Source organism: Globicephala melas, chromosome 20 (genome assembly GCF_963455315.2).
Source record: "Globicephala melas chromosome 20, mGloMel1.2, whole genome shotgun sequence".
NCBI lineage: Eukaryota > Metazoa > Chordata > Mammalia > Artiodactyla > Delphinidae > Globicephala > Globicephala melas.
This window is the reverse complement of record NC_083333.1, coordinates 18587206-18602681: the sequence shown is the minus strand read 5'-3', so window position 1 is coordinate 18602681 and position 15476 is coordinate 18587206. Positions and strand designations below refer to the sequence as shown.

Below are 15476 nucleotides of genomic sequence, written 5' to 3'. Positions count from 1 at the left end.
ACAATCCATCAACCGTACTCAGATTTCCCCCATTTTACCAGCACTCACTTGTGTATTTAGTCCTATGCAATTTTGTCCCATGTGTAGATTCGTGTAAACACCACCAAGACACGGAACAGCCCCGTGACACAAAGGTGCCTCATGCGGCCTCTCACAGCTGCCTCCTCCACCCCAGGCAACGGCAAGCGCTCTTCTGTCTCCCATTCTACCTCTCCGCCATCCCCAGAACGGAGAAACATTTCTCTCTCAGCATAATCCCCTTGAGATTCGCCCAAGCTGTTATGCGTATCAAGAGCTTGTTCTTTTTTTTTACTGCTGAGTAGTGTTCTGTGGTATGAATGTACCGGTTTGTTTACCATTCACCTGTTGAAGGACATCCAGTTTTTGGCTTTTAAGCTGCTATGAACACTGGTGTACAGGTTTTTTGTGGACATAAGTTTCCATTTCTCTGGGATAAATGCCTAAAACTGCAATGGCTGGGTCGTATGGTAACTGCATGATTAGCTTTGTAAGAAGCCGCCAAACTGTTTTCCAGAGCAGCTCTACCATGTTACATTCCCACCAGACATACGAGTAATCCAGTGACTTACAATTTTACTTTGTGACCAACACAAATGTCATTTGCAGTGCACTGCTGAGGGTGACCCACAAAGACTCTGACACCTCGGCTCTGAATACACACAAATGTTAAGCAGAGAGAGGTATCAGAAGAGGGACTAATTTTAGTAAAGGCGATCCATTCATAGATTTTTTTCAATTTATGATAAACTGACATACAATTTTTATAAGTACAGAAATTTGGGCAACAAATATTCAGAAAACAAGGATCTCCTGCATGTCTTTTCTTTTTTTGCGGGGAGAGGGAGGAATTATTTTAACATAACAGAGATCCTACTATACATACCACTATGTGACCACCTTTTTTCACTTTAACATATCTTAGACATTTCTCAATGTCTTCTGAAGGCTTTCATATAGCTACACAGTATTCCAGAGCATGGGCATATCACAGTTGGATTACTTCTCTATTAATGGATATTTGTATGTTGTTCCTAATTTTTTGCTATCGTAAACATTACTGCAATGAATAGCCTCATACATACTTGTACATATATTTTTGTGCACATATGGGAGCATATCTGAGGGCTACATCTTATACTTTACCTTTCGATAAATACTTGCAAACTGCCTTCCAAAAAATCTTTACCAATTTATACTTCCTCTATACAGAAGTGGCTATTTCTCTGCATCTACATTAACATCCCAATTATCAAACTTTAAATATTTGCCAGTGTGTTAGGGGGAACATTAACTCATTATTTTAATTTGCATTTCACTAGTATTACTGCAGTGAGGCAACCTTTTCATATATTTAGTGGCCAAATGTATTTCTTTTTCTGGAAATGGCCCATTTTTCTACTGGGCCTGCTTTTTATATTTATGGAAACACAACATGGAGTCATCCATTAATTACACTTATAGCTGTTACTTCAGTTAAAACATTTTTTTCAAAGTCCCATCCAATTACACAGTTCGGTATCCTTTGGCAGGAATTTCACATATTATACTCAGTTCCTCCTCCTAGGAAGTTAACAAAAACTCAAAGTCACTTACCCAGGTCACCAAAATGAGCGGCCTCCATGTGGCTGGGCTGCTTCTTAAGTGTTGCCGTCCTACTACTTGAAAAGGAGTCCATGTTGGCAGAAATGGCATTGATTGCAACGTGACTTGGTCCTGCAGCCTCCAGCAAGGCATGATTTTTAGTGCTTTTTTGTGGGGAATGTACGGATATTGAAGCTATAATTTTTCAAAAAATTGTTAAAAATTAAACACAATTTGATAGTCTAAAACTGTCTCCTAAGAGGGCTTTAAGGGAACTTGAAAAATTAGATTTTGTAACACCTCTCTTAAGTACATACACTCAACAAAAATACTTGGGGAAATGGTAAATTAACCAAGCAGCAGAAAATTGGAAAGAAATGTCCTACTATTATTTGTAATTCTCAAAATACTGTGCCAAAAATGTAACTTAAAAGAGAGATCGGGCTTCCCTGGTGGCGCAGTGGTTGAGAGTCCGCCTGCCGATGCAGGGGACGCGGGTTTGTGCCCCGGTGCCCCGGTCCGGGAAGATCCCACATGCCGCGGAGCGGCTGGGCCTGTGAGCCATGGCCGCTGAGCCTGCGCGTCCGGAGCCTGTGCTCCGCAACGGGAGAGGCCGCAAAAGTGAGAGGTCTGAGTACCGCAAAAAAAAAAAAAAAAAAAAAAGAGATCTTTCTTTGAGTTCTCTTTGAGAACTCTACTGAAGACAGAAAGTACCAAAGGCAGCAAACATTCTGAAACATGGACCCTTTTCAATTCCTTAATACTTGCTTGCTGAAGGAACAAAATTAAAATTCCAAAATAAAAGCTTACGGGAAAAAAATTAGAAAAATACTCTTCAGGAAACTTATTTTACTTTTTAAATGAGTAACAAAATTCCACCGTCTAATAAAAACTGATCAAAGTTCAAGCTGCCTAAAGATGAAGCATACTTAAAAATTCACATATTTTCTTTAGTAGCCTGAAGAAATATTAGTATCATCCTTTTGACTTCAGAATAAAGAGGTTAGTCACCAATGTGTTAGTAGGAAATCATCAACTCCATATTATAATACGGTCAAAGTAACCCTATGAACTTGTTGCTACAGCTGAATTAACATTCCACCTATCCCATCTATTCTACACAAATATCAAAGACTCTCATGAAAGGTTTTTAAGAAGTTTTGGTTTTGTGCATTGCTATATAGCAAGAAGGCTAGAAACATACAGGTCACTGAGCATTCCACACCCTCAATATAAATACTCTCAGATGACTAAACTTCTGTCTACTAGCACCACTTATTTTATTGAGCGGTCAATTTATGATAAATTGGTCAACAGATAAGTGCTCTCAATCTTAGCAAACGGTTCCCGGACACAGAATCTGAGTGATACCACGTAATACCTCCTATGAAGAATACATAGTACTGTAATTCAATCTATTACTGTGAGATGTGTTTACAGGATAAAGCAGATGAGAATGTTTATCTTAGGCATATGTATTTATCAGTCATTCAATAAGAGCTGGGAGAATTATGCAATGGAGTTGTCTTCAAATGATTTTTTCAATTTTAGAAGGAAGTTGTTTTTTGTTTTTATTTTGATGATAAATTGAAGGGAGCAGAATCATTTTGGTAGGTTTATAAACAATAATATCTAGTTTTTTTGTACAGACAAGCTACAAATACCCTGCATCAAGAACAGTGAGACTTTCTGATTGTTTCCTAATTAGACGTGTATGATGATGTGAAATAATACTAACTCATCTGTGCAAGCCTTCTTCTCTCTTTCTTAATTCTCTGTTAGAGCCACCTCTCTCACACTCACCCTCTTAGCATCCCACCCCCAGGCCTCGTGGTCCCTTACTCTTCCCCCTTCTCCTCTCCCAAGAGCTCCTCCCCCTCCTTCTCTTTAATGCGCATATCAGCGCCCACGGGGCCAGACACGGCATCCACCACTCCTCTGCTTCCCAAGGTTCTCTGTTCTTCTTTTACTCCTTCTGCTGGAAGGCACATTTATTCTCAAACCTTCAGTTATTACTAGAGCAATCTTTTCCAAGCTTTTTTTTAGCTGTAAGCTCCCCCCACCCAAATAAACTTAAGTGGGACCTTGATATGTCTGTAAAATAGATAAAACTTTAGCTAAAACAGATATCTAAAATCTAAAGTGTTATCTAAAATAGACAAAACAGAGTTAACTGTAACTCTGGCTGATTCAAGGGGAAAGTCTCACACATGCGCTTGATTCGGGCCCTCCCAGCGCCGGCTCCAAGGGCTCACCCCTGCAGAGCTGGAGGCAGAGGGGACCCTGACCTGATCTCAGGCTGACCTCTGAGCTCAGCTTCCTGCCTGTGGCTCTAATTATTTGCTTCTAACCAACCTCTCATTTGTCATCTTTACCACCTCAAGACCAATTTTTCCAAACGTCAAACTTAAAACATCTTCCAGACTAATTCTCCTCTCATTTCCCTCTCTCTGTCAATCCACCAGTCCCTAAAGCTCAAGAGCTTGGACCCACTCTTCTCACTATACCTATTTGCTTGTCAAGATCTGTTGACTTTTCCTTCAAGATACTGACCTGTTTATTTTCAACACCACACCCTTAGTACAGGCCTTCTTGTATCACAGCAAAGCACTTCTAGGGTCTCCATCCTACATGACTCTTTCAGACTAACCTCTATAAATGCCATATGTAAAGCATCAACATCCTGCTCAAAAGCCCATAGTGGTTCCCTGTTTTCTCTGTCTCAACTCTTTTCTGGTCTTTAAGACCCTCTACAATCTGACCTCAATCTATCTTAAAAATTTCCTTTTAGTAGTCTGAAGGTCCTTCTGCCCAGTATATACTCAAAGAAATAAGAAGCTGGGCTGGTAAGGGAAAGAGGAAGAATTGACTCTTTCATTCAAATCCTTCTTATCATTCAAATTTCATACACATTAAGTCTCATTTCTATAAAGGCTTCCCTATGCTCCAGAAACCATCTGCTGATCTCAAATTCCTTTGAACTCCCTGTAATACTAATAACTAACAACTAATCCAACATATCAAGGGCCTACTCTGTTAAAACTAGATGGTAATAGCTACCAATATAAAACCTACTATGTACCAGGCACTGTACTGGTTTCTTTTCTTTCTTTCTTTTTTTAATAAATTTATTTATTTTTGGCTGCGTTGGGTCTTCGTTGCTGCACGTGGGCTTCCTCTAGTTGCGGAGAGAGGGGGCTACTCTTGTTGCAGTAGGCAGGCTTCTCATTGTGGTGGCTTCCCTTGTTGCGGAGCACAGGCTCTAGGCGTGCGGGCTTCAGTAGTTGCAGCACATGGGCTCGGCAGTTGTAGCTCGCGGGCTCTAGAGTGCAGGCTCAGTAGTTGTGGCGCACGGGCTTAGATGCTCCGCGGCACGTGGGATCTTCCCGGACCAGGGCTCGAACCCATGTCCTCTGCATTGGCAGGTGGGTTCTTAACCACTGCGCCACCAGGGAAGCCCTGTACTGGTTTCTTGATGTACTTTTTTGGGGGTACATTATTTCATTTATCTCTCACAATAATGCTACAAGACCAGTATTTTCTTCATTTTGGAGACGAATACACAAACAGAACAAAGTTAAGTGCTTTGCCCTAAGTCAATAAGGTAGTAAAGAGGCATTTCAACAGGCAAGATTTCAACCTCGGTCTGCTAGACTATAGAAAATCACTCTTTTATCTGGTTACTTGGACTGTAGAATTATTGTGCTTAAGATAACGTGTGTAAATGGACGTCTCAAGGGCACCTCCCAGCCACCATAGCAAAAAGGAACAGGTACTGGCCCAGTGTGGTTCTCCACCAGCCACAGTGTTAGGCCTGCCAGAAAGCTGGGTGCCAGGCTTAGCTTCCTCGCCCTCATACCTAATCGAGAACAAAGCTCTACCTATTCCACCTCCCACACGGCTCTGTCCAGGTCTCTTTATCTCCACCACTGCTGACTGAGCCCAGCCATCTGTGCATCATCTGATTCATGCTCCTCTTCCTACCACCAATTTGTAAGTTCACCGAGGGCAGGATCTGGATCCAAGTCTTTTTTGTTCACTGTTACAGCCACAATTTTTATCTAACACCTAGAACAGAACAGGTGCTCAATAAACCATAGTTATTATGATTTTGGTTTATTTGCTACTGTTCTGGGTCTGAGTCTGTCCTTCTAATCAGACTGCAAACTTCTTGAGGGCCTGTTTCCCTGCTGCGTCTGTGTTATTCTAAAGTTAAGGCAGTGGGCCTTCCCTGGTGGCGCAGTGGTCGAGAGTCCGCCTTCCGATGCAGGGGACGCGGGTTCGTGCCCCGGTCCGGGAAGATCCCACATGCCGCGGAGTGGCTGGGCCCGTGAGCCACGGCCACTGAGTCTGCGCGTCCGGAGCCTGTGCTCCGCAACGGGAGAGGCCACAGCAGTGAGAGGCCCGCGTACCGCAAAAAAAATAATAAATAAATAAAAATAATAATAAAGTTAAGGCAGTGAATGTGAACACAGACAATGTACTGTCATAAATAGAGTACAAGCATGGAGTGTTTTAGCCTGGGACAGATTGAGGAGTTAGGTAGGCCAATCCCCTTGTTGTACAAATGAGGAAAGTTCCCCCAGGTCACACTGTCAGAGGCTGGTGTGCCTCGGACATCAAAGTCCCTCCTGCTACTGCAATCAAGGTTAGACTTCACAAGCCTCTGCTTGCTGAGGGCTTGAAGTCTTTACCAATATCAATCAAATTCTCCTTAAAAAAGGCAATATGAACCAACTGGGTTTAAATTATCAGAAATAAGCGGAAAATAAGGCTGTAAGCTACCCTGCTTCTTCCCTAATCTTACAAACCTCTAAGTTATTGATTAGTGTCCCTCTGGAGCATATGGAGTTACTACTCAATGCTAGCCACACAACATACAACATTTAAAAGAAAAATCTAAATAAGTAGCAATCTTTAGAATTCACATAAATAAATTACATCTATGAAATTTGTACGTAATGGTCATGAAAGTAATTTTCACTATAATTTTCCCTTTTCAATTTTTGTACACTGACATAATGAAATCAGTCAAAACTACGCAGAGATTACAATCTTAAAGAAACATGCTCTTGCCTATAAATAAGGACAATATATTGACTCCAATAAAGGACTCCAAATAAACTTTAGGTTAAGGCCATTCATCCAAAGTAATAAGGAAGTGAAAACTGTAAGCATCCATACTTCCAGATAAACCACAGAAAACCAGGCTTCATAAGTCAGTGGTCAGACTACTCAGTAAAGAGTATTTTTTGCTTTTTTTTTTTAAATACAGTCAACTAATTGCTTTTGGGGAATAATCAAATGTGTGATTAGTAAGGACGACACTGGTTCACTGAAGTCACTAGGACAACCAATAAATGCTTAGTAAAAGTCTATTATATGGTGGGTGTTGAAGAGTATATAAGTTAACAGGGAAATGTGTCACAGTCATAAGTAATTATAAAAGAAGGCAGAGACGATTAATGGCAAAATAAGGGAGAATGTAACAGGATGAAAGAGTTCATCCCTGCAACATGCTGACTCACCTTTACCTGACTTGACATCTGAGGTCTTCTCTTGTTCTTTGCCTTTCACTGGAAGAGAAGAGATCACCATGACCAACTTCTACAGCCAGAAACCCCCTTCCAGACCTTGTAAAAATCACACCAGCTCTATTCTGACACAGGTGAGTGTGTTCAAAGTTCCGCAACATCGGGCGAGCTGCCCTGGAGCGGGGCAGGGCAGTTGTCAGGGGAAGCTTCTCTCAGGAAGTGGTCTTTGAACAGCATTTGGTCAAGTACGCTCAGAGCTTAAGGAGAGACAAGGTCAGAACACCTGGGTTCAAATCTGGGCTCTGCCATTCAATAGCCATGTGATGCTGGACAAGTTACTTTAATTCTCTGGGTCTCAACTTCCTTCATTTACAAAACTAGGTCACTGTTATGAGTTAGTAAAGAGTCATTTCAACAGGCAGGATTTCAACCCTGGTCTGCTAGACCCTAAAAAAATCACTCTTTTACCTCTGGTTAAAAACTCGGACTGTAGAATTACTGCGTGGTTAAGATAACGTGTGTAAATGGACATCTCAAAAGCACCTCCCAGCCAGCATACCAAAACCGAACATGTACTTGCCCAGTGTGGTTCTCCATCAGCCACAGTGGAGACTACCTAATAGGGTTGTGGATGAAAACATAAGTACTTGTAAAGGGCTTACAAGAGGAGCCAGGACACAGTAAACTTAAGACGCTAGTTAACATTATTACCATGTGCCACTCACTACTAGATGCAACCTGAAGAAAAAGACAGAGTTCTCTGGTTGTGTAACATCTCTGACTTCCTGTGTATCCCTGCCACAGCATCAAATACAAATATTCTAAACTTACAAACATTCTAAAACTTCTACTACTCAAGCCTTAACAACTGTCTCTTAAAAAATTATACCATTTCGGGCTTCCCTGGTGGCGCAGTGGTTAAGAATCTGCTTGTCAATGCAGGGGACAAGGGTTCAAGCCCTGGTCTGGGAAGTTCCCACAGGCCACAGAGCAACGAAGCCCGTGCGCCACAACTACTGAGCCTGTGCTCTAGAGCCCGCGAGCCACAACTACGGATGCCCGCATGCCTAGAGCCCGTGCTCCGCAACAAGAGAAGCCAACACGATGAGAAGTCCACACACCACAACGAAGAGTAGCCCCCACTCTCCGCAACTAGAGAAAGCACGCATGCAGCAAGGAAGACCCAACGCAGCCAAAAATAAATAAAATAAATTTAAAAAAAATTATACCATTTCTCCTCTATTACACAAAACACTGGAAATTCTAATGCAGACACACTAGCAAGATCACATGCAGGAAGGAAAGGGCATGGTAGCTCAAGCCAAGTGAGAAACTTACGGGATCTGACACAGCCCACTTTACTTTTCTTATGGTTTTTCTTTTTTATAAAATAATTAATTAATTAATTTTTGGCTGCGTTGGGTCTTTGTTGCCGTGCACAGGCTTTCTCTAGTTGCGGCAAGTGGGGGCTACTCTTCGTTGTGGCGCCTGGGTTTCTCATTACAGCGGCTTCTCTTGTTGCAGAGAACGGGCTCTAGGAGCGCAGGCTTCAGTAGTTGTGGCACGTGGGCTCAGGAGTTGTGGCTCACGGGCTCTAGAGCGCAGGCTCAGTAGTTGTGGTGCATGGGCTTAGTTGCTCCACGGCATGTGGGATCTTCCTGAACCAGGGCTCGAACCCGTGTCCCCTGCACTGGCAGGTGGGTTCATAACCACTGTGCCACCAAGGAAGCCTAGAATTTCTTGAATATTCTATGTATGCAATCATATTATCTGTGAATAATGACTCTTGTTCCCTTTCCCTCACAAAACTTAACTTTTCCATCTTTTTTTCATGTGTGTGCTGTTGTGAAGACTATGCTAGCTTTCCTTCTGTTTGTATATCCCTGATATGTTTCTCCATCCTTTTACTTTTAACTTTCCCATGACCTTTTTAACATTTAAACAGTACAGGAAACCAATCTGAAGATCACCATCTTTTTATCGTCTGGGTTAACCCATTTCTTTTTATTGTGATTACTGCTCTTTATTTCTAAAAAGAACATTCTTAAAACTCTAACTATGACGACGAATTTGTTGACTTCTCCTGGTAATTCTGTACATTTTGTTTTATACCTTTTGAAACTGATTTAGGTACAAACAAGTTCACAGTTTTATCTTCCTAGTACCCTTTTCGCTTCATCATAATTTACAGGCCTTCTTAGCCCTAATGGTATTTTATGCTTTAAAGTATTTCATCTACCACACAAACTTTCTTCTAGTTAACATTTGCCTGATATATCTTTGCATCCATTTATTTTCAATTTCTCTACGTCCTTATGTTTTGGTTGTGTCTCTGGTAAATAGGTGCATTTTGGCTTATTACCCAACTTGAGCCTTCATCTTTTAGTCCATCTTTATACAGACTTTTGTTAGATTTTTTAGCCATAGAGATTTTATTCTATTTATATTTAAAGTGGTTTATTTCTGTCATCTTATTTTGCACTACTTCTTCTATAAGAAATAATAATTTCTTATTATTATGAAACATTTAAAACAAAGGCAAGACTAGACCTTAATATGAGGAACACTCAGGTTTAGCAAATCTTAACATTATGCCATATTTGCTTCAGAAGAATTTTTAAAAGACATAAAACACTGCAGTTACAACTAAAGTCCCTCCCTCAACTCATTCCCCCTCTTCCTAGAGAAAAAAATTTCAGAAATGGAATGTTTATGGTTTCCATCATTTTTACCCTTTAATATATTTATGTATTCATAAACAGGTTATAGCATTGTTTGAAGTTTTTTAAACAAGTGGTTGTGCCGATTGCCATCTCCAGCTGCAGTGTATCCTAATCAAATCTTGATACAGCCAGGCTTTAATCCCAACTCCTAAGGTCTTCTCAAGAACTTCACTCTTGCAAGTAACCTCTTTGGTATCATTTTCTCCCTCTCTACCGGATCTTTCCTAGAACAAACGCGCTTAGCATCTTTTATCTTAAAAAAACAACCCCCCCACCTTTACCCCAATGGCCCCTTCCAGCCCCTTCCCCGTTTACCCCTCCTTTTTGAAATATTATCTTCTCTTAGCTTCCATGATATCGTACTCCTATATCACTGGCGTTTTCTTGTGATTCTCCTTTGCCAATGACTCATGTTCCTCAACTTCTAAAAGCTGGATTAACCCCGGAGCTCTCTCCTTGTCTACAGCATGGCAGGAGATTCTACCTGGCCGCTGTAGAGGGTTGTAGAGGGTTCTACCTGGCCTTCCTAGTAAGAGGGTTGTATCCTGGCACACAACTGGCTAGCTTCTCTCCATTTCCCAGAAGCCCCTGAGTTAATTAACTGTGACCATATGACTCGGTCCTCAGCAATGAAGTGTGAACAGAAGAGGTGTGTGCCATTTCTGGCCAATGCTTCTCTTTCCCCTTATCAGGAGTCAGAAAGCTGACAGAAGGGACTAAGATCTGGCTTTGATCACACAGACTATACCCTAAGAGAAAGAGGAATAACACAATGGGAGGAAAACGATGCCTGAATGATCGTGAAGCAAAGCCACCTGATGACCAGGGACTTGGATAGTTACACAAGATAGAGATAAAGGCCTACCTTGTTTGAGCCATTGTACTTAGTGTCTCTTTGTCACGGTACCTTAGCCTTTCAACACAACTAATTCATATCCCATATGTACTCCACAGATGAGCTCATTTAGGCCTGTGTCTTTAACCATCATTTATGCAAAATACTTCTAAGTCCAGATTCAGCACTCAAATTCTGATCCCCTCCCAGAACTACAGACCTGTACATCCAACTGCCTCCTTGACATATCCACACGGACGTCCAAGAGTTTCTGCAAACTCACAACTGCCAGAAGAGAGCTCTGGACTCCTCCTACCTCAAGCTCTAAGCTTTCCAAAGCTTTCCCAGTTTTCCTTCACTCCAATCATCTACTCAAGTCATGCTATCTCTATCTCTAAAACATGCCCCATTGCCCTCCACTCCCAGCACATTTCAGCCTTCTTTCTGTCCTTGAACAAACCCTGCTCTTTCCTGCCTCAGGATGTTGGTATTACCAGTTCTCTCCAGCCAGAATGCAGTTCCTTTTACCTTTGCAAGGCTGGCTCTCCTTCCTCATTGAGACCTCAATTTAAATACCATCTGCTCAGACAAGCCTTCCCTCACTATCCAAACACAAATTGTCATCTGGCGATCTGCTCCCACATCACTGTTTAAATTCCCTGCACAGCACTTATTACTTCCTACTTTAATTATTCAACAAATATTTACTAACTTCCTAACTATATCCCAGGCACTAATCTAGACATGGGGATACAGCCATGAACAGAAATCATCTTCCATCCTAATAAAACACATAGTACAGCAGATGGTGACAAATGCTACAGAAAAAATAAAGTAGGGTGACGGGATGGGAGTGCAGGGCCTGGGGACTACAATCTTAAGCAAGCTAGTCAGAGAAAGCTTCACTAAGATGTCAATTAATCAAAAACCTGAAGAAGATGGGGGACAAAATAGGCACATATCTGTGGGAAGAGGTTTCCAGGCAGAGAGAATAAGTGCAAAGGCCCTGAGGTGGGAATGTACTTAACAACAAAGAGGCAAATATAAATGGAAGAATGATGGAGAAAGAAAGCAGGAGATGAACACAGAGAAGAAATGGGACCTAGATTATGGAGGGCCATGTACAGAAAGCCACTGAGGGAATCTGAACAGAGGTGTGGCAGAATGCATTTCGAAAATACACCAGAGGCGTCAAGAATGGAAGAAGGCAAACCAAATTGAAGCCTATAGTAAAATAATCCTGCTTCCTTGATCTTCACAAAACCGGCTTCCTCTTGACATTTAAGCTGAGATCCGAATGACATCCCTCAGAGGACTTCCTTAACCACCCAGCCTAAATAGAGATGACTCCCTAGACCAGGGTGCTAATGGTCAGGGATGGTGAGAAATGGTTGGATTTGGGTATATTCTGGGGTAGACCTAACATATCAGATATACAGTAGGAGAGAAAGAGGTTCAGGAAGGTATTAAAGTTTTAGCCTGAGCAATTAAAAGGCCAGAAATGTAATTTGTTAAGATGAGAAAAAGTGAGGTACAAGTTTAGGAGGACTAAATCTAAGGGGAAATTTTAGATACAGTAGGCTAAAGATTTATCTATTAGACATCTATTAGGTAGAGGTATAAAGTGGACCAATGGCTGGATACACAGTCTGAATTCAGGGCAGAGAATCCAAGCTGGAGATGTAAATTTGGGAGCCATCAGCAGATAGGTGGTATTTAAAAATGGTATTCAGAGACTGGATGGGATCCCTAAATAAGACCATCTCCAGTTTCTATTCTTGCCACATCCAGTTTCCAAAAGGCATCTAGAATGATCTTTTTAAAACATAAAAAGAGATCAAATCACCCCTCTTTAAAATTTTAAAAGTAATATTGTTTCTGCACTTGGAATAACACCTAACCGTGACCTACAAAGCTCTGAATCATTTGATCCTTGTCTACCTCTCTAAGCCCAAGTCACAGTGGGCTTTTCTTTCTTGAAGGGCACCAAACTCTTACCTCCCAGCCTCTGAACACATTATTCTCTGTGCCTAGAATGCTCTTCCCTGGCCTCTGTATGTTACCTCCTGCTGTTCCTTCAGCTCTAAGTTTCAAGGTCACCTGCTGAGGCCTTTGACTAACATCAAACCGAAATATGTTTCTTCTCTCAAGTTCTTTCATAACACTGTATTCAATTTGTAAACAGAGAGAGGGAGACAGAGAGAGACAGAGAGAGAGAGAGGGTGATTTCTTGTCCGTCTACCCCAGCAGACAACAAGCTCCATGGATATAAGGATTTTGTCTTGTTCAGTGCTTAATACTGAGCGCCTAGCACAGTGCCTGGCAAACAGTGGACGTTCAAAAGTATTTGTTGAATAGAGACAACAGTCTATTGTGCAACATGCAATCTGCCTCATTATACACAGAATGCTCCCCCCCCCGAAAAAAACACTACAACTAACCATTCCAACACTCAAACAAATTAGAGAGCTATTAACTATACCAAGGTACCTTACCAATAAAGCTTCCTTGTACCATTTTACCACTTTCATTCATTCAGAGTGCTTTTCATTCACTCATCATGGTTTCATTCACTCATCACACGGCATCAGTTATTAAAACTCTGTGCGTACTTAAAAGGAAATCTTTAATTTATAGAGTTGAATGGGGCCTTTAGGAATCATTGAATTCTCAGGTGAGAGAGGAAAGAGGGTTAACATTTTTCTGTCCCAGGTGACAGAGTTAGTAGCAGAGCTGTCACGTGAACCTAAGTCCCTGATTTAGTTTAGTGCTTTCCCCAAAACCCGTTTTTGTCTGGTAAATTTTCCCGGAAGCAACGAGAATCGATACAAGAACCACTAATCAACCCAGAAGGCCCACACTTGTCCACTCTGGATACGTACAGGTAACGAAACGCCAACAACCTTACCCAGGCTCAAAATCAAGCTGCCTCTACTCAAAAACTGGGGAGCTACTCCTGAAAATCAGAAATATAAGCAGTTTGCTTCTGGAGTTTGGGTGCCAGGACTCAGTAAACTTGCTAACCCATCAAATGAAGGAGTCGTTTTCGTTAGGAGACTTTTAGCCATAAGTTAAGCACTGTCACTTCAGGAACAGCAGAATCCCGCTCCCCCACCCCACCCCCCGAAAAAAGGGGAAACTGGAAAAGAGCACTAGTTGAAGAAAACAATTTTTTCACGTGTTGCTTGACATAAACCCCTCAATATTCTGACAAGTCCGAGACTTCCGTAAAGAAAGTACGGAAGGAATTCCCTTCTTCTGGTACAAACGCACACACACGCACCACCCCGCCCCCGAAAAGCTGTGTGTCCGCAAAAGGCACCACCCCGCGCGGGTCCCGGCACACACTTCGGAACCGGCTGGGCGCCCGCCCGCCCGCGCGGAGGCCCCGCTCCCTCTCGCAAGACCGCGGGCGCGGCGCACAGAGCGTCCTTCCGCGCCGAGGCCTCGGCCTCGCCACCACCCGCCGCCCCAGGCCCGGCCCCGCGCCCGTCCGCGCCCCTCGTTACCTTTCCGCCGGAAGAAGGACATGGCGGGGCCCGGGTCGGGGCGGAGGGCGCGGGGGGACTGGCGCGGAGAGGGCCCGGCTCCCCTCATTCAGCAACCGGCCCGGACTTCCGGGTCCACAGCGGCCGCCGCGCTAGGCCGAAAAGAGACCCGTCTTCCGGGTGTGGGCCCCGCCGTCTCTTGGAGACGTGCCGGTAGCTCCCGCCGCCATGTTAACAACAAGCCGCCCGCCCGGAGTTCCGGTCCTTCCCCGCGCGGGGCTTCACGGGAGGCCGCGCGCCGCCCCCGCGCCGCCCACGTGACGCGCGCGCGCAGCCTGCGCTCGGTCCGGGACCCCGTGGCTCTCGCGGGCTGGAACTGCGCGGGCGCTGCCCGAGCCGAGCCAATCCTCCCTGAAGCGGGGCCTCTGCCACGGCCAAGTGTGGCCAGGGCACTGGCGGCCAGAACGGCCGCACCCCCGCGGTCCCAGCGAGCGGACCCTGGAGCGGGCCTCGAGATGCGGGCCAGGTCCTGGGATGCGGACTCCGGGTACCACCTGCTCTGTGCTCCTCCGCGGTCCCCGCGACCTCAGCCGTGGAGGAGGAAAGTGGGCCTACTACAGGACGCGATCCCTGCGAACGCTCAGCTCTGAAAGGGCAGCGACATAAAAGCCTCGCCATTATTTACCGGACGGAGTCCAGTGGGTCATCCTTCTAGCCTCGCTCAAATGCCATTTTCCTATGAACCTCTGACCTCCCTCGCCCCTAAAGCAGAGTGACCAGCCTCCCACCCGTGGGGCCCCTCCCACAGGACTGCGTAATCCCTGTAGCTGGGCGCTCCTGCGGGGGAGGAGCCTGTAAGATCAATAAATGGGTTTTTCAAATCTGACGTCGATCAGGTGACGGACGGAGCAGCAGAGGTCCAGAGAGAAGGGGCAACTGGTCCCAGATTATTCAGCGTGTCTGTGTTGAGACTGCAGTTGGGACTGTAACCAGAACCCGGGGTCTTTTCACCATACAATCAGAGCAGGTTGATAGATTTGTCTGGGTTCGGGGCAAGTAAGGTAATCACAGCTGACGCGTATTGAAAGTTCTCTGAGCGCAGGTGCCAAACCCTCCAGATTGATGATGGTCCTTGGGGGTGATCATGGTATGGTGGAAACGGGACACACAAACATAACCTGCCCAAGGTCACGTCCTAACTGGAGGCGAAGCCTGGACCTCAAAGTCGGCTCCAGTGCCAAGATCAAGCCTCGCCCTGGGTGGGGAGAGTGGCCGTGCGGCAACAGGAGACTGG

At 44.1% G+C, this 15476-nt stretch overlaps 1 protein-coding gene across 6 annotated transcripts in view; it reads right to left on the bottom strand.

Annotated features, from left to right (window-relative positions):
* AKAP10 (A-kinase anchoring protein 10) overlaps positions 1-14954 on the bottom strand; it is a 60069-nt gene extending 45115 nt beyond the window's left edge. For 2 of the 6 annotated variants that reach the window (XM_030861313.2, XM_060290142.1), the window contains exons 1-3: positions 14204-14462; positions 7131-7178; positions 1615-1797 (exon numbers count right to left, since the gene is read on the bottom strand). In XM_030861313.2, coding sequence (XP_030717173.1) covers positions 1615-1797; positions 7131-7178; positions 14204-14291 — 319 coding nt within the window. In that variant the 5' untranslated portion in view covers positions 14292-14462. Of the gene's footprint in view, positions 1-1614; positions 1798-7130; positions 7179-14203; positions 14463-14867 lie in introns of those variants that run through there. The other 4 variants (XM_060290141.1, XM_060290145.1, XM_060290143.1 and 1 more) reach the window with 4 other exon arrangements.
* Between the last annotated feature and the right edge of the window lie 522 nt (positions 14955-15476).